Consider the following 18,929-nt stretch of genomic DNA (forward strand, 5'->3'; position numbering starts at 1 on the left):
TATTATAGAGAAAATAATTAAATGTTTTGGTAAGAATTTTTTTCAATGGTGTCTAATTAGGAATTTGTTAGTAATATTATTCGGCAATTTATCAAACAATGTGAATATACATTTTTTCCAAATACGTGTATGGTTTTGTAAATGTCCAAATAATAGTCTTTCTTCCTTTTTACAGTTCATCATAAAAATTGCTTGCAACCTCTTTTCTCTATTTTGCATGGAATAAAAAAAATTCTTTTTCCTCTCCGGACAATCAGCATAATTGTGTTGTTGAATTTTAAAAACCAGTAACATAATAATTTTTTTTTTAAAAAAAAATCAGCAATACGATGAAAAAAAAGTATGTGTTACTGATTTTCTTTTTACTAATAATAAAAAAAAAATCGAACAATTTTTTACTGTATTGTTGATTTTTAAAAATCAACAACACAATAAAAAATGGTATTATTGATTTTTGAAAATTAACAACACATGATTAATTTTATAGATTACTGTGTTACTAATTTTTCGTGTTAAAAATGTTCAAACGATGTAAGTCTCTCTTTTCCTTTCTTTTTTTCTTTTTATTTATCTCTTTTTTCCTTTTTTTCCATCTAAAAAAATTCCAAGTCATTAACATAGTGTATTGTTGATTTATCAAAAATCAGCAAGACCATGTGTTTCTAATTTCTAAAAATGAGTAACACAAATTATTGCTAAAAAAATTTAAGTAACATCATATATTGTTGATTTTCATAAATATACAACAGAGTGTTATTGAAAAAATTCTAACAATATTGTGTGTCTGTGTTGATGATTTTTAGAAATTAGCAACAAAAGTGTTATTGGAATTCCAACAACACCGTATGTCCGTGTTGCTAAAAAAAATTCCAACAAATCGTATACCTGCGTTATTGATTTTTTTCAGCAACAGAGTGTTGTGTATGTGTTACTGATTTTTAAAAATCAACAATATAGACACAGTATTGCTAGATTTTTTTTTCAGCAATATCGTATGTTTATGTTGTTGAATCAACAACAATCCGTGTTAAACAACACTGTATGTCCGTGTTGCTGTTTTCTAGAAATCAGTAATAAAAGTGTTGTTGAAAAAAATTCCAACACCGTATATCTATGTTATTGAAAAAATTTTAACAGCATCTACTCTGGAATTTTTTTAGTAATACATAGTGTTGCTGATTTTTGAAATCAACAACATAGAACTTTGTTGAAAAAATTAGCAACATAGGCATAGTGCTGTTGGAATTTTTCGGTAACACAGAGGCACGATTATTTTCGAAAATCAAAATTAACAATACATACATACGGTGTTGTTAGAATTTTTTCAACAAAACTTTGTGTTAATCAGCAACACACTCTTTGTTGCTGATTTTTTTAGCAACATAGATATGTAATATTGCTGATTTCAAAATCTATCATGGGATTTGACTAAAATTGATTTATAGATCTAGACAAATTTGATTGGGCTTATTTTAGGTCATGTGAATTTTTAAGATCACAAGGTGTACGACATATTTCATTATTTATTTTGACATCTCTGGATTTGTTAAAATTTTATTGAAAGAATTAACATTAAATTTTAATATGATTTTTTTTATTATGATGTTGCTGATTTTTAAAGTTTAGTATTTTTAAAAATTAACAGTATTATGTTGTTGGTTTTTAAAATTAGATAACATAATGATGATTGAGTGGAGAGAAAACAGAAATATTATTTTTTTATACATGTAAATAGCAAGAAGAGAGAAAAAAAAGGGAGAGATGGTATGTAATTTTTATGAGATAAAGAAAGATATATAATATTGTTTGGATATTTGTAAAACCATGTATGTTGAGAGAAAACACATGGTCGATTAATCAAATATATTCTATTGCCAATCCCACGTGATCTTTCGGCCTCTGCTCCGACGTGGCTTCGATTCCCACGTGCACCCGTCCCTCTTCAAGTTTCTCTACTATATGCCCGTCGTACGGCTCCAGGACATCTAGTCCGTCCGATGATATCGTCCTTCGTGTATCAACGGCCGAGGGCGCCAGCCGGACGGATTTTTTAAACGGACATCGACCGGTTATAGAATCGACTCACAATTCGCCCCCAATATCTCACCGAATCACAGGTTCTCTGGCGCGGGACCCACGCGCGAGGGCTACTGGGTAGGCCAGCGGATGCACGGTAAGTAAATTTTTACGCTGCTCTTTGGGGATAAAATCGTAATTGTGCGTGTCCCTTGTTGTAATTTCGACTTCTAATTCTCCGCCGACCAGATTCGGACTCTGCTCTTACAAACAAAAATATTGAACAAGATAATTGAATTTAAGGTGATCAGTCCGATATTAAGAAAGTTTTTATTGACCGTATAAATTGAAAAGCGTTTGCGATGGCCACAATTCAGAAGTCCAGTATCAGTGGTTGCGCCTGGGGTGGGACCTTGTCTTACCGTTCCTCCGTCTGGTGCAAAATCCAGGTGAATTAGCGGTCATGATAGCGTCAATCCTGCATACGAGCGGCCTTGATTTTGACTGACAATTTCTGTACCTGGAAGTGACGCGTATTCGTCACACTCACGGTCACCGCAGGTGACGAGATCTCTCTCGCCTCTTATATTTGTTTACTCGACCCTTCTCCAGTTTCGTTGTCATTGTGGTCCATAGCGGAGCAGAAGCTGCAGTAGCAGAGCACACACTCCTTTCAGGCTCCAATGGCGGATATCATGTGCTCTGCATCTTTGATCCGAGCTCTCTCCTTGTAGAGCAGCAAATCCGGACGTAGATCTGAAAGCGAAGCAGCGGAGTGCGGCACTACCATGGCGGAGGCGGGGGACGCGAAGGCGGCAGCGGCGGATGGGGGAGAGAAGAAGAGGCAGGAGCAGAGCGCAGCGTTCTACGAGCTCTTCTCCTTCGCCGATCGTTGGGACTACCTGTTGATGGCGGCGGGGAGTGTGGGAGCGGTGGTCCATGGCTCCGCCATGCCCGTTTTCTTCCTCCTCTTCGGTGACCTCGTCAATGGCTTCGGGAAGAACCAGCATCACCTATCCGTCATGACCCATGAGGTCTCCAAGGTCAGTTCAAAGCCTCAATGCCTCATCTCCTGTCTCCATTTCAAAAGATCCACCTTCTTGTCTTCTAATCGTCTTCCCGTTCGCTCTCTCTCTCTCAGTTTGCCCTCTATTTCGTCTACCTTGGGTTGGTGGTTTGCTTGTCCTCTTATGCAGGTGAGCTGTTAAAATACTGTTTTTCTTGAACTTAGCACTTCCTGGCGAGCTTACTTCTCGTCTCGACGACCGTTCCGAGCTCGGGAGGAATGCCATCAACAGCGGTCTCCTTCAGACCGAATCGAGTTTCATTGCCTTACCATTCGATGATGTGCTCGCAGAGATCGCATGCTGGATGTACACTGGTGAGCGGCAGGCCAGCGCGCTTCGCTGTAAGTACCTGGAGGCGGTTCTCCGGCAAGATGTCGGATTCTTCGACACCGACGCGAGGACCGGCGACATAGTCTTTAGCGTCTCCACTGACACCCTCCTTGTCCAAGACGCCATCAGCGAGAAGGTGACCTTACCGACCTTTCCTCTTCTTCCTTCATGCCTACCTCATCATCTTTCCTTAAATGCACGCAGGTCGGAAATTTTATCCACTATCTTTCCACCTTCCTAGCTGGACTGGTGGTAGGTTTCGTTTCAGCCTGGAGATTAGCCCTCCTCAGTGTCGCGGTCATTCCCGGGATCGCCTTTGCTGGAGGACTATACGCTTACACTCTCACCGGGCTTACATCAAAGAGCCGTGAATCGTATTCCAACGCCGGCGTTGTCGCCGAACAGGTAATACTTTTGAGCGCCACCATGACTTTGAACCTCTTCTAGGTGTCTGCATGCGGTGATGTGAAGGTGCTTCACTGTGTCGAGAGGAATGGTCGTAGTCTGAGGTGGGGTAAACGGGGTGGTATTTAATTTGTGGGTGGAGCCTCTTCTGGTTCGGCCCTTTCTTGATGGCGTGTGCGGTCGATAGTGACTTCTCCTTTTGCTCGTTGCTCTCCCTCTGCTTATTGATTAGGAAATAACTGGAAATTATGAGGCAGCTGGCTAATGCCTAGCAAGGCTTAACTTTTTGTTACCATTCTAATTTGTGAGGTTGTATTAATCTGCAAATAGCTGCCTAAATTGACCACCCTGGTCTTGTTCCTATTGCGTTGGTCTGAATTGGTCCCCTTTGGATTCCTTTCGATGTCAAATCCATGTGCCATCTATCCTGATTGATCCTAATCCTTTGGATTTGACAATATTTATGTGGACCTTTCTTGAATTTCAAATGAGAGCAATCCTGTCTGCACCTTTCAAGTCTAAATTAAGTGGGGGCTGCCTAATTGGAATTTTTTTAGTTTACAAGTAAGATTTTGCATCTGTCTGTCTCTATGTTAGCATATTCATAGTAGCTTCTTGTTCCAGTTCATGGGTTGGGACGGAATAGTAAGAGTTTGCTATGATTTTGTGCTGTAAAACTATCAATGCTAAAGACATACTATTATTTTACATGGGGTTATGAGTTTATAACTAGAGTGAAAAAGACCATCTAATGCCTTTTTTCCCCTTAAATTTCATTGTTTTGTGACTGTTTGGCACATGTTATTAAGTGTAAGGGTTTTGGCTTTTCGAATTTATTACCTTAGTACCCACATGATTTGCATGTTGGTAGGGACTAGTTATGAAAAGCAAATTGTATATATCTGAATCTAATAATATTTATTATATGTCGAAAGCAAATTGTCTGTCAGTGGAGGTCCATTAATGTTGAAAACCCTAGTATTTATAAATTATGCCAATCTGAATCTAACTTGATTGCGATTCCTTCTTATCTTGTATAATTGGAATTTTTGGTCTTTCTATTTGATAATGAGAAAAATCATAAGATCATGTTTTGGAGTGCATAAAATATCTTCCTTTAGTGCCTTCTAAGTTCATTGTTGTTTCATGTAACACCAATTCAAAATGTTTTATTTAATTTGGTGGATATTTAATTCATCTTGTAAATATGAACCCCTTTCATAGGCAATTGCACAAGTTCGGACTGTGTACTCCTTTGTTGGTGAAAGCAAAGCACTAAACTCCTATTCCGAAGCAATCCAAAACACACTGAAACTTGGATACAAGGCAGGGATGGCTAAAGGCCTTGGAATTGGCTGCACATATGGAATTGCTTGCATGTCATGGGCTCTGGTATTTTGGTATGCTGGTGTTTTTATTAGGAATGGGCAAACTGATGGTGGGAAGGCTTTCACAGCAATATTTTCTGCTATTGTTGGTGGCATGTGAGTTCCTAAATTATGTTCATGCTTACAACTTAAAATCTTACAATTTGCAAAAAGTATATGCCATAATGCCAGAGATCTTTTTACATGTTTCCTGTGATAGATTGTTTATTGATAGGTGGTTAGCAACAATTTTTGTAAGATTATCTACAGAAATGTTATCTCAATGTACCAATTGATAGGATGCAAACTTAAGTGATTTTGTAGTGTTCTTACTCATACTGTTGGAGAACAACTATTGGTAGATAATCAATCTATTTATGTGATTGCAGGAGCCTAGGTCAATCATTCTCAAATCTTGGGGCCTTTAGCAAAGGAATGACTGCTGGATACAAGTTATTGGAGATTATCCGACAAAAACCCTCTATAGTCCAAGATCAATGCGATGGGAAGTGTTTGGAAGAGGTTCATGGAAATATAGAATTCAAAGAAGTAACTTTTAGCTATCCATCAAGGCCAGATGTCATTATCTTCCGAGATTTCTCTCTTTTCTTCCCAGCAGGGAAGACAGTTGCAGTTGTTGGAGGAAGTGGATCAGGAAAGAGTACTGTCGTGGCTCTAATAGAAAGATTTTATGATCCTAACCAAGGTATCCAGTCTGGAATTGTCTTGAACGAATGCAGTATGATAGTCACTTTTACATTTTCTATTTCTTGCTATTCTTATAGGGCTGGTGCTGCTTGACAATGTTGATTTAAAGACATTGCAGCTAAAATGGCTGAGAGAGCAAATTGGCCTGGTTAATCAAGAACCTGCACTATTTGCTACTACAATACTTGAGAACATACTGTATGGGAAACCGGATGCAACATTTGCTGAAGTTGAAGCTGCTGCCTCTGCTGCTAATGCTCATACCTTTGTATCACAACTTCCAAATGCATACAGTACCCAGGTGACCTAACTAGTTTAGATGTTGGAAATTAAACTTATGCCTTACTTTCTGTGATTGTGCCCTTTGCTTTTGTTATCTTTATCATTCTAAATAATTTTTGGAAACTTCCTAATTTTTTTTTCGCACCTCTTTTTAATGAAACAAAGGATTTCACTGTTAAATTGCTTCTGACAGTCTGAAATTAAGATAACATTCTGAAAGGATTTCACTTAATTTTGTCATCATTTGGTTTGAACGATCATTTTCTGTTGACATTGATCTTGTTCTTTAGTTCTTAGTGCTGCCCTTTATAGCCATATCTTGTAATTGGGATAGGCGTCGGCCTGTCAGTATTGTGATTGATCACTGATCATTGAGTAAGCCTTTTAGATGCTATAGTCGATGACAATTTAGTAACTGCATAGATAATTTGAAACTCATTTTTTGCATGTTGCCTTATTCCATCATTGACAAACTACTGTCATTTTGATAAGCTACAGCCAGTTTTATATTATGAATATAGATTGTCTGATGATCGCTAGTACTTTCCTATTCAAGGTAGGAGAACGGGGAGTCCAGTTGTCTGGTGGACAGAAACAACGAATTGCCATTGCCCGGGCCATGTTAAAGAATCCCAAAATCCTTCTCCTTGATGAAGCTACTAGTGCTCTAGATGCTGGCTCTGAGAGCATTGTCCAAGAAGCCCTCGACCGCATCATGGTCGGAAGAACTACTGTGGTTGTTGCACATCGGTTGTCAACTATAAGAAATGTGGATATGATTGCTGTGATCCAGCAGGGTCAAGTTGTGGAAACTGGGAGCCATGAAGAACTACTGTCAAAAGGGGCCTCTGGAGCTTATGCCTCTTTGATTCGGTTCCAGGAGATGGCAAGGAACAGAGATTTTGGTGGTCCATCCACTCGAAGATCCCGATCTTCACGACTGAGCCATTCACTTTCCACAAAATCATTAAGTTTGCGATCTGGTAGCTTAAGAAATTTGAGCTACCAGTACAGCACTGGAGCAGATGGCCGCATTGAGATGGTGTCTAATGCTGATAATGTTCGCAAGTATCCTGCACCTCGAGGCTACTTCTTCAAGCTTTTGAAGCTAAATGCACCTGAATGGCCTTATACAATGATGGGTGCAATTGGATCAGTTTTATCTGGCTTCATAGGCCCTACTTTTGCAATCGTTATGAGCAACATGATCGAAGTTTTCTACTACAGGGACCCAAATGCCATGGAGAGAAAGACCAGGGAATATGTGTTCATATACATCGGCACTGGCCTTTATGCAGTTGTTGCCTACTTGGTTCAACATTACTTCTTTAGCATTATGGGAGAAAATCTTACAACTAGGGTGAGGAGAATGATGCTTGCCGGTTAGTGCGATTTTCTGTCCTTGTCCTTGAGGTTGCTTTTTGGTTTAAGAATCAAACAATTCTTAGTAATTTACAGCAATCTTGAGGAATGAAGTGGGCTGGTTCGATGAGGAAGAGAACAATTCAAGCCTGGTGGCTGCACGTTTAGCCAACGATGCGGCTGATGTGAAGTCTGCAATAGCTGAAAGGATCTCTGTAATCCTGCAGAACATGACCTCACTGTTAACTTCATTCATAGTCGGCTTCATCATTGAATGGCGCGTTGCTCTACTCATTCTTGCCACCTTCCCTCTCCTGGTCCTTGCCAACTTTGCTCAAGTAAGTCGTTATGCTTATACTCTTGTCCTGCTCAATTACTTGCTGTTTGATCTGCTCTTGAATTGAGTTTGCATTAAATGATGAAGTTCAAAATCGATCATTTGACCAAAGAAAGAAAATATAATTTACTATTCATTTGGTGGGCTGGGTCCTGATATCTTTCTGCAAAGGACCGCCTGTGAAATATGAAACAGGAAATATTGTAGCCTAAAGGGCTAAGATTGTCATAGGATACTGCAAGCCTGCAACATACATGTGCTTTCCTCTGGCACCTACAGAACTAGTATTGGTTCTGGCAACGATAGTGTTGCCCTGGCCTTATGGACACACCAATAATTAAATTCCAATGGGGATACAAAGCATAGGAAGGGCCCGCCCCTAGAATTCATGCAATCTATTTTTTTACTTGCAACACTTGCGTTTCTCGAGGCTGTCAGACCTCACACTCTCCTTGCAGCTCGAGTTACTTTGCTACCACAACTCTGCCTGCCATCTTTTAATGGTTTTGTCTGAGCGTGACAAAAAAGTCGATACTTTTATCAGGAAAAAGTAATGGAAGAAAATGTTAAGCGTAGGTTGGCCAGCCTGAGCCTGCTGCGGCTGCCATAGCAGTAGCTTGGACTTTAGAGTGATTCCCTTCGCGTGATGCGATTAATGCTATGTACTCCCAAGTAATATCAGGCCAGTAAAAATCTTTCTTCTCTGTACATTGACCGCACTTGGAATTTAGCATGAACATGTGATCCTCATAATATGATTATATTTGAAAAAAACAAAGTAGAATCAACTGGCTCAATCTGTCGGTATAGAATATGATTTCATCATATACCAAGTGTGTGGATATACAACTGTGTTCTTCAGTTGAGCTGTCTAAGAAAGCTAAGAGCAGGCATACACATACCATGACTGATTATTCTTGTTAGATAGAGCAAGATTTTGCCATACGTGTACCATCAAAGAGAACTATTTGCTTTTGCATGAGGCTGGATGGTTAACAGCAACGTTCTGAATGTATTAGCTTCCTTATATTTATTATTATTTACACTAAACTCGCTGAAGAGAGACAATTGTGTTCCTAAAAGAGCCGTTCATTGTGAATAATATATTGACAAAGCAATTGCCTAAGTCCAATATGAGCTTTAGATTTGAGAGGTTTATGAGCTTAGATTTGTTAATGACATATTTGTATGAATGCTTTAGATTTGTTCTCTGCGTGGCAGGTGTAATTGACACATTTGTTTTATTGTAAATGTCATCAGCAACTCTCACTTAAGGGCTTCGCCGGCGACACCGCTAAGGCCCATGCCAAAACCAGCATGATCGCTGGCGAAGGTGTTAGCAACATCCGCACGGTGGCCGCATTCAACGCGCAGGATAAGATACTTTCCCTCTTCGCCAGCGAGCTGCGCGTTCCCCAGCAACGCAGCCTCCGCCGGAGCCAGACCTCGGGCTTCCTCTACGGCCTCTCCCAGCTCTGCCTCTATTCCTCTGAAGCCCTCATCCTCTGGTACGGCGTTCATCTCGTTCGTGACGGCTCCTCCACCTTCTCCAAGGTCATCAAGGTCTTCGTTGTCCTTGTCGTCACCGCCAACTCCGTCGCTGAGACTGTCAGCCTCGCCCCTGAGATTATCCGCGGCGGCGAGTCGATCCGCTCCGTATTTGCCATTCTCAATCGAGGCACCCGCATCGAGCCCGACGACCTTGACGCTGAGCCGGTGGACTCCATCCGTGGTGAGATCGAACTACGGCACGTTGACTTTGCGTACCCTTCTCGTCCTGACGTCGTCATCTTTAAAGACTTCAACTTGCGCATCCGTGCCGGCCAAAGCCAGGCTCTTGTCGGCGCGAGTGGATCCGGCAAGAGCACCGTCATAGCATTAATTGAAAGATTCTACGATCCCACGGCGGGCAAGGTGCTGATCGACGGCAAGGACATCAAACGACTCAGCTTGAAGCAACTGCGGCTCAGGATCGGGCTGGTGCAGCAGGAGCCGGTGCTCTTCGCCGCCAGCATCATGGAAAACATTGCTTATGGCAGGGACGGCGCCACGGAAGAGGAAGTAGTCGCCGCAGCGCGCGCTGCTAATGTGCATGGCTTTGTGAGTGCGCTTCCGGAGGGGTACCGGACGGCTGTGGGAGAGCGGGGCGTGCAGCTTTCTGGCGGGCAGAAGCAGCGGATTGCCATCGCCCGGGCGGTGCTCAAGGATCCAACGGTGCTGCTGCTGGACGAGGCAACCAGCGCGCTAGACGCTGAGTCCGAGTGCGTGCTGCAGGAAGCGCTCGAGCGGCTGATGAAGGGGCGCACCACCGTGCTGGTGGCGCACCGCCTCTCCACCATCCGCGCCGTCGACTCGATTGGGGTGGTGCAGGACGGCCGCATCCTGGAGCAGGGCAGTCATACCGAACTCCTCACGCGGGCCGACGGGGCCTACTCCCGGTTGCTGCAGTTGCAACACTATCATGTCTGACAACGATGCCGGAGACCACTACCGTTCTAATCGGTGGTTGCAGGTGCCGTGGTATTAACTGGAATGCTGCTGTTATGATCTATAAAATATTCTGTCGGAACTCGAACTCAATTGGTCTTTTAATGGTGAAATGCAACGTAGAGGTCCGAAGTGCTGGTGAACTTCCTCAAACTAAGAAATACTTTTACACGCTTTAAGAATTCTAGAAACTTCTATATTTCATTCAAACTGGTAAATGTCGAGTAAACTTAACATCAGGTGGCTACTCAAACTTTATCTCGAGTCAAGAATACAAAGTTCTATTTATATGAAGCTGAGCTGAACATGAGGCCATGCATGGTTTATGAACTTCGAATGAACAATGCAACCAGATCAACTCACACATTGAACCTAGCCACGATTCTGGCATGAATGGAGGATAGGGAATCCAAATGTCCCGTAACCATACCTTTACTCCATTTATGTCAGAGTCCTCCAAATTTCCTGGATTCCCTCAAGATCCTGAGACTCAAATGTGTCTAGTTTCAGTGAATGTAGTTAAACATTTGGAAAACAAACTTAAGCCATTAAGAGAGTGCTTACTTTACAAAATTCACAATCAATGTTCAGTGTTGCTTGTGATAACTGAACAGAGGATCAGGGAAAATGATAAGCAAGGACAGCCTATAAATAGGTCTGGGAGCTGAGCCGAAGAGGTCAAGAAGAGTTGAATGTCCTCTGGATTCTCTCAAACACTTCAGTAGGCCTTCTTGAGACTAGAATGGAAGCAACAGAAACTTGTCCTCACTGAAGTGTTTGGGGGAACTCTGGGTGTCACTCAGCCATAAGCTCTCATGTGCGATGATCTTTTCATATGTACCAGTTCTTCGTGTTCTTCGTGTTTCTTGCTTCTCGCAACAAGAGATGCACCTTTGTTTTTACTTGTAAGTCTGATGAATTTTACTGCTGGTTCACTGGAGCGAAGCCTTAACTAGCTATTACAAGTACTTCCATGCACTGGTTTATCCAAATGAGGAACGATTCTTGCCGTGACAACCCTCCGCGACACAGTTGGCAGCCCACGTGGCCAACTCCACCCCAGCCCTCTCTCTCCGCTTCATTCGCAATTCAAGTCCCCTCGCGTCAAAAGTCGCGTGCCCTAACTCTCTTCTTCTCCCCCTCGCGAAGCAGCAGCGACCGTTTCATTCCCCTCGCGTCAAAATCCTCGGCGTGCCCTAACTCTCTTCTCCTCCCCCTTAAGAAGCAGCAGCGACCCCTTCTTCCCCCTTGGAATTTCTCCTCCTCCCCTCTCACGAAGCAGCAGCCTCCATCCTCATTTCTCCGCGACAACCCCCTCCTACCTCATCTCTCCATGACGACAACCTCCCTTCCTCCGCGACCGACCTCCCTCCGTGAAAGATGAGTGAGTTTTTGCCTAACATAATCTTGGGTGCTGCTAATTTCTGAATCTTGGCACGTAGTTGTGCATTGCAACCCTCATCTCTGTTCTATGTTTCATTTCTGGTTTATGTTATTAACTTTTTAGGGCATTAGGGCATGTTCTCTGTTTTTTTTATGGTTTATGTTATTAACTTTTCTATTAATAAATGTAGGTGAAGAAACTATCATGGAAGAAGGAAAATTTGATTCAAATGAGATGAAGGATAACACCGATCATGTGGATCAAGACCTATCTCCATTTACCGTCGAAGAAGTCAAGCTATCTGAGATTGGAATGATATTTTCCTCTGAAGAAGAAATTCGTACGTTTTATAATTCCTATGCTACCAGTGTTGGTTTTGGTATTTTGAAGTTAGGTGGTAGGAATGGAGATGATGGAAAACAAAAATATTTTTCTATTAAAATAATATCTCAAGCAAAAAATGCTTTACACCCTCGACCTTCTAGTAAGACAAATTGCAAAGCTAAGATTAATGTAACTGTTCGAAATGATGGGAACTTTGTGATAACTAGTGTAGACCTTGAACATAATCATCTCTTGAGCCCTGAAAAGTCGCAACATTTTAGATGTAATAAAGTATTGAATTCAGCTACGAAGAAAAAATTAGAATTAATTGATCAAGCTGGAATAACTTTAAGCAAAAGTTTTTACTCTTATGTAGTTGAGGCTGGAGGTTATGAGAATTTATCATTTGATAAGAGAAAATGTAGAAATTATATTTCAGAAGTTAGAAGGCTGAGGTTAGGGGAAGGAGATGCTGAAACTTTGAGTAATTATTTTTGCTGCATGCAAAGTAGGAACCCAAACTTTTTTATGTGCTGGATTTAGATGGTGAATCTCGAATAAAGAATATTTTTTGGGCAGATGCAAGATGTAGGGTTGCGTATGATTACTTTTGTGATGTCGTGACTTTTGATACAACTTATTTGACTAATAGTTATGACATGCCTTTTGCTACATTTGTTGGGGTGAATCATCATAGGCAATCTATTCTGTTGGGATGTGGATTAATATCAAGTGAAGACTCAACAACATTCACATGGTTATTCAACTCGTGGTTGACATGTATGCACGGATGTGCTCCAAAGGCTATAATCACGGACCAATGTCGTGCAATGACAATCGTAATTGAAGAGGTATTTCCGAATTCTCATCATCGTCTATGTCTTTGGCATATTATGAAAAAACTACCAGTGAAGTTAGGTGGTCATGCTCAATACAAAATGATAAAGAAACAATTGAAGACCATTGTTTATAACTCTCTTACAGTTGATGAATGTGATGAGAATTGGTTAAAAATGTTTGAGGAGTTTAAGCTGTAGAACAATGATTGGTTGAAATCTTTATATGAGGAACGAAATAGATGGATACCTGTGTATGTTAAAGATCACTTTTGTGTCCACAACTCAAACAAGTGAAAGTATGAATGTATTTTTTGATGACTATGTTCATTCTAAAACATCTTTGCAGCAATTTGTTGAGCAGTATGATAGTGCATTGAAGAAGAACATTGAGAATGAAAAAAAAAATTGGATTTTGTTTCTTTTAATTCTATCATGCCAGTTATTCTTGGTCATTCTATTGAAAGACAATTCCAAAATGCCTACACTAACAATATATTTAAGTTGTTCCAAGATGAAATAAGAGGGTTGATGTTTTGCGATGCCTCTTTGTTGAGGGAAGAAGGGACAACTTTAATATTTGAAGTAGTAGAAAATATGTTGGGAAATAATGGACAATCTGGAAGAGAAGTTTCCTTTAGGGTACATTATACCAAGTTAGATTGCCAATTGAAGTGTGTGTGCCGTTTGTTTGAGTTCCGGGAAATTTTATGTAGGCATGTGATCAAAGTGTTGATGAGAATGAAGGTTATTGAGGTTCCTATGAGTTATATTATAGACTGATGACGCAAAGATATTAAGCGTGGGTATCAAAGCATCAGTAACATATATGATGAATATGGTTGTAGTGAAAAAAGACTTTGGTATAATACTCTCACCTCATTGATGCAAGAGGTTCAACAACTTGGAGCCGAAAGTGACGAGATTTGTTCTGTTTTGGTGGAAATCATGAAAGGCACTAAGAAAAAACTTATTATTGCTATGGAGAACGGGCAATCAAGGGCTGGACAACTTGAAGAAGCATCTACATCTGGGGCAAAAGTGATACACTCTCCATTGAAAGTAAGAACCAAAGGTCGTCCACCCACAAAGAGGAAACAATCTAAGGTTGAACAAATTATGAATAAATCAATTGCAAAGGGCCGAAAGAAGGTATGTGATGCACATAATAGATACCTAAAGTAATTGTGTGTTATTGTTTTGTACAAGTATATTTTTATTGTTTTAGCTAGTTTAAAGTTTGTTTATAATCTATCTAGCAGCTATGAGTACAAATTTTCTTTTGGTACTGTTTTTTGGTTCAAGATGGAATGAAAATTCAGGTTAGTTAATGAAAATGCTTGATATCATTGGCTTTGTTTTCCATTTCCACGCAAGTAGAATTTTATAAGGCTTTGGTGTAGGTAGAGCCGTCAATTTGGGTTGGGCCCGTCGGGTTGGCCCGCCTCGCCAAACAATTTAAGCGGGTTGGGTTGGAATTTTATCAATCCAAGTCCGCCGTGGGCCGACCCGCCTAGGCCCGCGACCCGCGCGGGTCGGCCCGCTCGGGCTTGGGTTGGCCCGCGGGTTGAAAAACACATGTAAACTAAGTTTTAAGTCAATTTATTATCTTTCTTTGTTATAATTTTGAAATAAAAATAGTACTTTTCATCCAACATAAGTACTCGTTTGTATTCATTTATATTTAAAATACATGTTTATGTATACATTTAATTGTAGAAAACTTTTTCGAAGTAAAAGGTTGAAGATATAAAATATTTTTTATTTTTTTTAAAAATTTTTGATGGGCCCGCGGGTTGGCCCGCAAAACCCGCAACCCGCCTTAGAATGGGTTGGGTTGAAAATTTCCCAACCCGCCAAGTTGGCGAGTTGGCCCGCCCCGCCCCGCCAAATGGTTAGCCCGCCATGGGCCGACCCGCCCCGCCACGGGTTGACCCGTCTGACAGCTCTAGGTGTAGGGAGAATTTTATAAGGCAGTTTTAGCCATCATTGGCTTTGATATCATTGCTCTCTGCAGGTAGTTTTCAGTGCAAGGAAGAACATCGAATTTTGTTAAGTGCTGGTTTGGAAGAACATGGATTTTGCTTCTAAAGTTGCAGTTTCTTTTTGATATTTGAATTTATCCTATGTTAGCTGGAAGTTTTGTAGGTTTGTGAAGCAAGAAACCAATTGTTGATGTACTGTTGATTTTGTATCCAAGTTATCAAACTGGACTTGATTAATATATGTTGCACGTAAACTGTGACACTAAAGGTTTTGATTTTGTATCCAGGCTTCTAAAGTTTTGCCTGTCCTTTCTGATTTGGGTTGTCTGTAAACTGTGACACTAAAGGTTGATTAGTTTACGAGCTCCTTAGTTTAATATGTGTTTTCTCTATATTTATGTTTTTTTTGTATTCATAAACTAGACAAATAAGATCATTTTATGTATGGTTGGTTAAATCCAAATCATTTCAAAATTCAAATTAGCCAAAATGGAGGATTATTAGGATCCATCAGGTATGTACAACTTAACTTTACAGTTTTACTCGATCTAAATATCTGTGGCCTTCAAAGTTCGATCTCTATTGCATAACATAACACATCTTCAGGAGTTTTTTTTTTACCTTTACTATGGTTTGTTAGATTTTTCTCTATCTCTAAAATTTGCTCCTACTGTTGTGGGTGATATCAATTTTGGTCTTATCTTTTCAATGTTAATTACATTTGCTTATTAGTGCATATAAAAAATAACAATTTTGTTCTATAAGTAAACTTTTCTGGAGGATAAACTTTAGCCAATTCTAAACTACCATAAATTACATTTTCATGTAACTGAAAATTTTTAGAGGAACGTTCATCTGGCAAGCAGCACTCGCAGGGCTCAAAGCAGCAGAAGCAGCAGAATTCTGCATCATGGACAAATGTAGTTGTGCATTCATTTCTCTTTATCTTGGCAATACAATAATACTCGACACTAATTAACAAGATGAATTAACAAAATGAATTCAATAATAATATTTAATCAATAATAAAATGCTCCCATAATTTCAACACTAACATTATGGCTCCAAATCCAAACGTACAGTAGTTACATTACAACATCAACACAATTTAAAACAACCTATCTAGATAAACTAACACTAGCTAAGAGAATCAAGTTCAAGCCCACTAATATCCAGATGAATTTCAGTACATTGATTATCCTCAGATTATGTCCATGAGCAGCAATGCATTCAATTTCACTTTTGTCAGCTGAACTATTATCGGTCGGCACCCACTGTTGCCATCCATGTTGCACACATCTGTAATACTGCCTCCCGGGATTCTTAGTTGATTTAGAAATACACACCAATGTATTTCGTCCGCAGTCTCTACATGTTACAGGTTGAAATCTCGTATTGTCGATGGTACTAAAACTTGATGATGTCATGAAAAAAGCAGAAATCAGACCCTGAAAAAGACAGATAACAGAGCCTTTGAAATAAACAGAAAAAGGGACAAGAACTGAAACAATCTGAGTAAAAATAAAACAAAAAATAGAAGAGAAAAAAAATACAAAACAAAGATAGAGCAAAATAGATAACAGGGTCGGAAATTAGACAAAAACATAGACATATTAAAAAAGCGTGAAATATCCTACATTTACTAGGCAATTTGAATCAACACTCTTGTAGGGAGCTGAGAGCTAAATTATATGAATCAACACTCTTGTAGGGAGCTGAGAGCTAAATTATATGAATCAACACTCTTATAACTAGGCAATTTGAATTATAAAGGAAAAAGTAGGTATCAAGAAAGGGAAAAATAAACTCCTCAATTTAATCACTTAAAGAGATCCTTCCACCAAGAAGCAATAGATCCAAAAGCAGAGACAAGATAGTAATTGTAAACAAGCATTGACCAAATGCTAATATATTGTTTCAGAACACAAACAAACAAGTAGGTCAAAGAAAAAAAATCCTCCACGACATAATGTAGGTAGCAAGAGTAGTTCATAGCATGAATGAATCTAGAATTGAGTTCCCAAAATGATAGCTTTGTAAAAAGTTTCCAATGCTAGCAAAAAGTTATATTCACTATCCAATGCCATTAAAATTCAATATCTAGTATGTAATGAATTTTTCATGTCCATTCTTATATGATTTCACTCAACCCAAAGATCCTACATTCCTACTTGCCAAGAACATAGATGAGGGTTGCAATGCACAACTATAAGCTAAGATTCAGAAATTAGCAGCACCCAAGATTAGGTTAGGCAAAAACTCACTCGTCTTTCATGGAGAGAGGTCGGTCGCGGAGGAAGAAGGAGGTCATCATCGCAGAGAGATGAGGTAGGAGGGGGTTGTCACGGAGAAATGAGGATGGAGGCTGCTGCTTCGCGAGAGGGGAGGAGGAGAAATTCTAAGGGGGAAGAAGGGGTCGCTGCTGCTTTTTGAGGGGGAGGAGAGAGTTAGGGCACGCTGAGGATTTTGACGCGAGGGGAATGAAGCGGTCGCTGCTGCTTCGCAAGGGGGAGGATAAGAGAGTTAGGGCACGCGACTTTTGACGCGAGGGGACTTGAATCGCGAATGAAGCGGAGAGAGAGGGTTGAGATGGAGTTGGCCACGTGGGCTGCCAACTGTGTCGCGGAGGGTTGTCGCGAAAAGAATCGTTCCTCTATCCAAATAGAGCTAACCTTATATTCAATCCTATTTCAGTTGAGTTCCTATTTATTTTGTTAACATTGTTGGGACCAAAAAGTAGCTAGAGGGGGGGGGGGGTGAATAGCTCGTCGCGTGCTAGGTGCTCGTCGTTGTTTGTTTCTTTAAGGATATGCAGCGGAAATACAAGAAACAAAAATACACAAAGCTAACAAGGATGGTTTACTTGGTATCCACCTCACAAGAGATGACTAGTCCAAGGATCCACACCTACTCACGCACCCTCCACTAATAAACACTCCTTTATGGTAACTACCAAAGGCGGAGAAGCCCTACAATCTCTCAATACAAGAAGAGAGCAAAGGGAATAATAAATACAACAAATCTTACAGGTTTTACAGCTGAAAACCCTAACCCTAGCTTTTCCTTCTTCTTGTGTTCTCGCCTCTTGACTTGGATGTCTCTCCAAGATCCTTTAAGAACTGGCGATCTGAACCTCAAGAGATGCTGTGGAATCGCTGGTGAAGATCGGGAAAAACAGTAGAAGTTCTGCCGAAGAAGACGCACGCCAACGGCCTTTATCTGCTCCAACGGTCGGATCCCGATAGATTGGATTGCTCCCAATCGATCGGGGAGGCTTTGGATTGATCCACGGATCGATCCAGAGCGCCTCTATGCTCTGGAAATTCGCCTGGATCGATCGGTTGATCGATCCAGGGCTTATCGCGACATACAATACCTTCCCAATCGATCCACTGATCGATTGGGACCTCTGGATCGATCGGCTGATCGATCCAGAGGCATTCTGTGCGCTCGCGACTTCCTCCCAATCGATCCACTGATCGATTGGGACGAAGGCTTCTCGCAGGGACACCCCAATCGATCGATCGATCGATTGGGCTCCAGCCAATCGATCGGCTGATCGATTCGGCTTCTGGTTTTTGCCCAAAACCAAGTCCCAAGCCTCCCAAACAAACATCCGGTCAACCTTAACATGTTGGTTCATCATGCCTAGCATCCGATCACCCTTGACCTGCTAGGACTCCCTCACCAAGTGTCCGGTCAACCCCTTTGACCCACTTGGACTTTTCTTCATCTTGCCAAGTATCCGGTCACTACCTTGACCTACTTGGACTTTCACCAGATGTCTGGTCAACCTTGATCCATCTGGATCTTTCCATGCCAAGTATCTAGTCAATCATTTGACCTACTTGGACTTTCACCAGATGTCTGGTCAACCTTGACCCATCTGGATTTCCCCGTGCCTGACTTCACTCACCAGGACTTCTAATCTGCCTAGCTTCACTCACTAGGACTTCTCTTATGCCAGGCTTCACTCACCAGGTCTTTCACCTAGCTTCACTCACTAGGATTTTCACCTGGCTTCACTCACCAGGACTTT

General features: G+C 40.9%; 1 protein-coding gene across 1 annotated transcript; it reads left to right on the forward strand.

Moving 5' to 3' along the window:
• The first annotated feature begins 2,622 nt into the window (after positions 1 to 2,622).
• LOC121981460 (ABC transporter B family member 19) lies at positions 2,623 to 10,514 on the forward strand. Its single transcript, XM_042533994.1, has 10 exons — positions 2,623 to 3,059; positions 3,158 to 3,212; positions 3,374 to 3,549; positions 3,618 to 3,818; positions 5,043 to 5,302; positions 5,575 to 5,891; positions 5,971 to 6,194; positions 6,732 to 7,557; positions 7,634 to 7,875; positions 9,135 to 10,514. The coding sequence occupies exons 1-10, from the start codon at positions 2,805 to 2,807 to the stop codon at positions 10,341 to 10,343; spliced, it is 3,765 nt and encodes a 1,254-aa protein (XP_042389928.1). The 5' UTR covers positions 2,623 to 2,804; the 3' UTR covers positions 10,344 to 10,514.
• The last annotated feature ends 8,415 nt before the right edge of the window (positions 10,515 to 18,929 follow it).

Source organism: Zingiber officinale, chromosome 1B (assembly GCF_018446385.1).
Source record: "Zingiber officinale cultivar Zhangliang chromosome 1B, Zo_v1.1, whole genome shotgun sequence".
Lineage (NCBI taxonomy): Eukaryota > Viridiplantae > Streptophyta > Magnoliopsida > Zingiberales > Zingiberaceae > Zingiber > Zingiber officinale.

Coding starts and splice junctions, on each gene's coding strand:
- LOC121981460 (XM_042533994.1), top strand. CDS start 2,805: ATGGCGGAGGCGGGGGACGCGAAGGCGGCAGCGGCGGATGGGGGAGAG. Junction 3,819..5,042: donor CCGGCGTTGTCGCCGAACAG/GTAATACTTTTG, acceptor CCCCTTTCATAG/GCAATTGCACAAGTTCGGAC. Junction 7,876..9,134: donor TCCTTGCCAACTTTGCTCAA/GTAAGTCGTTAT, acceptor AAATGTCATCAG/CAACTCTCACTTAAGGGCTT.